Source organism: Mesitornis unicolor, unplaced genomic scaffold, assembly GCF_000695765.1.
Source record: "Mesitornis unicolor isolate BGI_N332 unplaced genomic scaffold, ASM69576v1 scaffold28251, whole genome shotgun sequence".
NCBI lineage: Eukaryota > Metazoa > Chordata > Aves > Mesitornithiformes > Mesitornithidae > Mesitornis > Mesitornis unicolor.
In genome coordinates, this window is record NW_010162175.1 from 6,107 (window position 1) to 10,045 (window position 3,939).

The 3,939-nt window shown below is 56.8% G+C and overlaps 1 protein-coding gene across 1 annotated transcript in view; it reads right to left on the minus strand.

The window, feature by feature from the left end:
• Positions 1-3,939, minus strand: part of ACD (adrenocortical dysplasia homolog (mouse)) — an 8,616-nt gene that overhangs the window by 947 nt on the left and 3,730 nt on the right. Inside the window, exons 4-12 of the mRNA XM_010193550.1 lie at positions 3,821-3,911; positions 3,204-3,283; positions 2,967-3,011; positions 2,377-2,411; positions 1,844-2,007; positions 1,576-1,660; positions 1,356-1,436; positions 754-852; positions 253-503 (exon numbers count right to left, since the gene is read on the minus strand). Coding sequence (XP_010191852.1) covers positions 253-503; positions 754-852; positions 1,356-1,436; positions 1,576-1,660; positions 1,844-2,007; positions 2,377-2,411; positions 2,967-3,011; positions 3,204-3,283; positions 3,821-3,911 — 931 coding nt within the window. The remainder of the gene's footprint in view (positions 1-252; positions 504-753; positions 853-1,355; positions 1,437-1,575; positions 1,661-1,843; positions 2,008-2,376; positions 2,412-2,966; positions 3,012-3,203; positions 3,284-3,820; positions 3,912-3,939) is intronic.

Below are 3,939 nucleotides of genomic sequence, written 5' to 3' on the forward strand. Positions count from 1 at the left end.
CTGCTGTGTCCCAAGGGCCGGCAGCGCCTCGCTGTCTTCTGCCAGCAGCTTCCTCTTGGCACTCACAGCATCTCCTCCCTGGGTGCTGGCACAAGCCGGACCATGCTCCAACGTATCTGGAGAGAGAGCTGTGCCACTGGAGTCTGCCTGCTCCCTCTGTGGCATCTCTTCAGGCAGGGATTGCGAGCGGCTGCTGGGCGAGATGGGAGAAGTCGGAAGAGACGGCTGGGGGGCCTGAGAGCCCCCCGATACCTGTGGGTTTTGCGCAAGGCAGGGGGCATCGCCGACTGCCTCCGCAGCAGACGTTGCCTCCACAGTGTCGGTCTCCACCAGACCGGTATGGCTGTAGGAGCAGAGCAGGGAGGGAGAGGCCTGCACCAGCTCTCCCTGCGGCAAGCCCCCAGCACAGTCCTGGCCGCATGGTTCCAGCAGGTCAGGGGTGTTGCTGTCGGCAGCCACGTCTTGCTGGGTCTTTGGTGAAAGGTCATGTTGAAAGGTCTGCTCTGGTAAGAGAAAAGGCATGGTCGGCTTGGGCAGGGGGTGGGATCTGCCTCAGCGCATTGGGTTGGGCAGGAGAGCATCTGAGCTGGAACGATGCAGGCACAGGGCAACGGGAACACCTCAGCACTGTTTTTTTCGCCAGGGGAAAGCAAGCCAGCATCAAGGATGAATTATATGGTCCCCCAGTGAGAGGAGTGGGGGTTGTCTCCTGCTGGCGAAGCAGGCTGGACAGCCTGGGGCATGGGGACTCACCATCCGAAGAGTTCAGGGTCAAAGATACTGGTGGCAGCGTGTCCCAGGGGTTGTCCAGGTAGTCCTCCGAGCTGTCCGACCAGTCCGCTGACTCTGCGACTGCAATGACCAAGTTGGGGCATTAATTTTGGCAAAGATAAGCGGCTGCTCCCAACCCTGCAGCGGCTACAAGGAACTGTGCACGGGCTCTCAGAGACAGCACTCAAGGAGAGCTCTGAGAACCCTCTTCAGCCAAAACTGGGGTGTACTCCAGTCAGACTCCATCCACCTCAGCCAGCCCCTGGGGCGGGCAGTGGAAAGGCAGATGCTGCCCAGAGAGCAGGCAGGCAGGAGGAAGACCCCAAAATGCGGGTGACTCTGGCCCCATGATGGCATCAAAGGGACAAAATAATTTGTTGTGCTCCCAGCACAATGAATTGAAGCTGCTCAGCTTCAGGAGGCTGCAGGACTTGGGACCACTCCCTGCCCGCTCAAGTCCTGATCTCCCAAAAATGCAGGCATGTTGGTACCTCCTCTGCTTAATCCAAGGAGAAGATGGGCTGAGTCTGCCCCAGAGGGAACTACCAAGAGGCTGGATGGGATCTGGAGGTCCCACTACTCACGGCTGGCTTGGGACACAACACTCAGGTTGCCTGGCACCGTTGTCTCTTTGCTGATCTTCTCAGGAGGTGCTTTGCTTGTGCCTGCAATAAAAGGGGCACGGCTGATGGCATCCTAGCATGCTGCACAGCCGGAGTGAAGGAAATCTTCTCCCTACCCCAGGGAGCCCTTTATTTTGCATGCCTGGATGTTGAATTACCCACCTTCCTACCCCACACTGACCTGCCTTGGAAGCATCACAAGTAACTGTCTCCTCCTCAAAAAGGATCAGCAGAGTGTTTGTCGGGACTGTGAAGATCTGCTCACCCTGCTGAAATGAGACACGTTACGTGGTTTTCACTGGGCAGTCGCACTCTACCTGCAGGAGCCCATCTGTAGCTGAACGCCATCTCTCGCCCCAGCAAACCTCCAGCTCTGCCCACTGCCCGACCCCTTCCTTCTCCCACCCCCTCCGGAGCAGGAGCCCCACCACAAGCTCTCTCAGACCAACCTCTTTCTTGCGCTCTGCCTCCCACAGGGTGACGGGAACATCGTCCTTTACCATTGCTGGGGTCTGCTCAGGCAGCCGTAAATCCAAGCATTCCTCAGCATTTTCCTTCAAAATCTCCAGCTGGTTCTGTCCTATGGCATCGATCAGCTGAGAGATGGATGGCTCTGGAGCGAGAACACGAGCGTCAGTGGAGAAGATGCCTTAATACAGGCACGCCTCACTTGCAAATGCTTTTACTCTGCTGCATAATCATCATGTGCAGTAAAACTTGTGGAAACACAAAATCCTGCATTTCCTTTACTTCTAGGAACTATCTTTCCTCTCTCCACACAGGTCCTGAAGCACCAGCATGAGCATGGGCATGCAATGGCCCATGCTGCTTTAGGTGTCAGCACCATCTTGCCTTGCTTTGGGCTTAGTGACATTGCCTTGTGAGATCTGGACAGGTTTGTGTTATCTCTGCCTAACACAGACCAAGTTGATGAGAACCAGGAGCCCCACCAGAGCATCACATGCCCCCCACATCCCTTTACCTGAGCTGGGAGCATTCTTCACAGCGAGACTCTTCCTGCAATGACCAAGGAGAAGACAAAGCCAGGTCAGGGCTGGAGCGCACACAGCTCAGCAGCCTCTGACAGTTCCTGGTCGCAGACCAAGTACCCAGGCTTGGGAAGCAGCAGCTTGTGGAAGGAGTGGATTCCCCACTGGGTGCCAGATCCAGCCACCGCTCAGTATCCCATGAATACCCATCCTGGAGATGCAATGATGGAGACCTCTGAAGACCTCCAGAGTTGGGTCTCCAAGCGCGGAGTTAGAAATGAGCTGTGCAGGGCTCACCCCCCTGGGCACACTGCCCATGGCTGGAAGGAGCAAAGCTCCCTATGGGTGTTTCCTGCCAGCTCAGAGGAAGAGGCTGGGCTGAGCCCTCTGCATCACCAGGATCTCACTTTGCATGCTCTACTCAGCTCTGTCATGACTTGGAGCAGGGCAACCCACAGATTAACCAGGAGCTGCCGTAACGTGTGCCTGCCCTTGCCAGCCTGTTCTGACCCCGCTCAGAGCCTGCCCCCTCTTGTCACAGTGCCTGGGTAGTTCCCCCAGCAATGGCCAGCCCTGTACTTACAGCCAGAGCTCCTTGATCTTCTGCAGCACAGAGGGCTCCTGGTTCCTGCAGCAGGGGAGAAGCCAGTTACCAATTCCCTCTCCATCCCCACCTTCCTTCACAGCTTGCAACAGAGATAATTCCTCTTACAAGGAGCAAAAAGTCCCCACCACAACCAGATCACACCAAGACTCCCACTCTGAGAAGATGAGGAAGCCCCCTTGAGCAGAGCCCCCCCACTTTCCCCATGGGCCATACCCATTGGATGAGTCCAAACTCTGCCTCTCCATGGGCAGCACGATGAACCGCTGCACCGTGAGGTAAAACTCGCAGTCTTCCTGTGGGGAAAACAGAGTCCGTAAGGCAGAGGCGAGCAGTCCCACCCCCATTCCCATCTTCCCTAGGTCCAGCGAGCACCCATGCACCCACACCAGCTCTGCCACCAACTCTTCAACCAAAGCAAGCCCCCCACCTAAATGACAACCCCCTTCAATGGGGTGTTTTTACCCTTCTGTGTCAACCTATGGCTCTTGAAGAGCCACAGGCTGGGCCTGAACAGGGACACTCCTGAACCCCTGCAGGCAGCTCGGCCAGCAGTGGTCCATGCAGGCTTCCTGCAGCTGCACGACCGCAGGAGGGAACAGCCAGGAGGCCCTGGGGAGGATACACCACATCTACATGGAGGGCTCACGTCATCCCCCGCCTCAGTCCCCATCGTCACTGCCACAGACCCTCCAAGGAGCTGCACATGGAAGAAGAGAGAACGGCCACCCCTCATCTTCATCCAGGTCCTGGGAGCAGCTCAAGGCAAGTGAGCATGCAGGGAGCAAGGCAAGATCAAGGAACGAGTTGCTTCCACTCATCAGAGCACTCACCAGCCTGGCCTCCTCCCGGAAACACACCGTGTACTTCTGCAGGACGATAATTCTGCAAATGAGGCTGGACAGCCTGAGCTGTATGTGGGTGCTAGAAAAAACAGCAGAGCAGGAATACC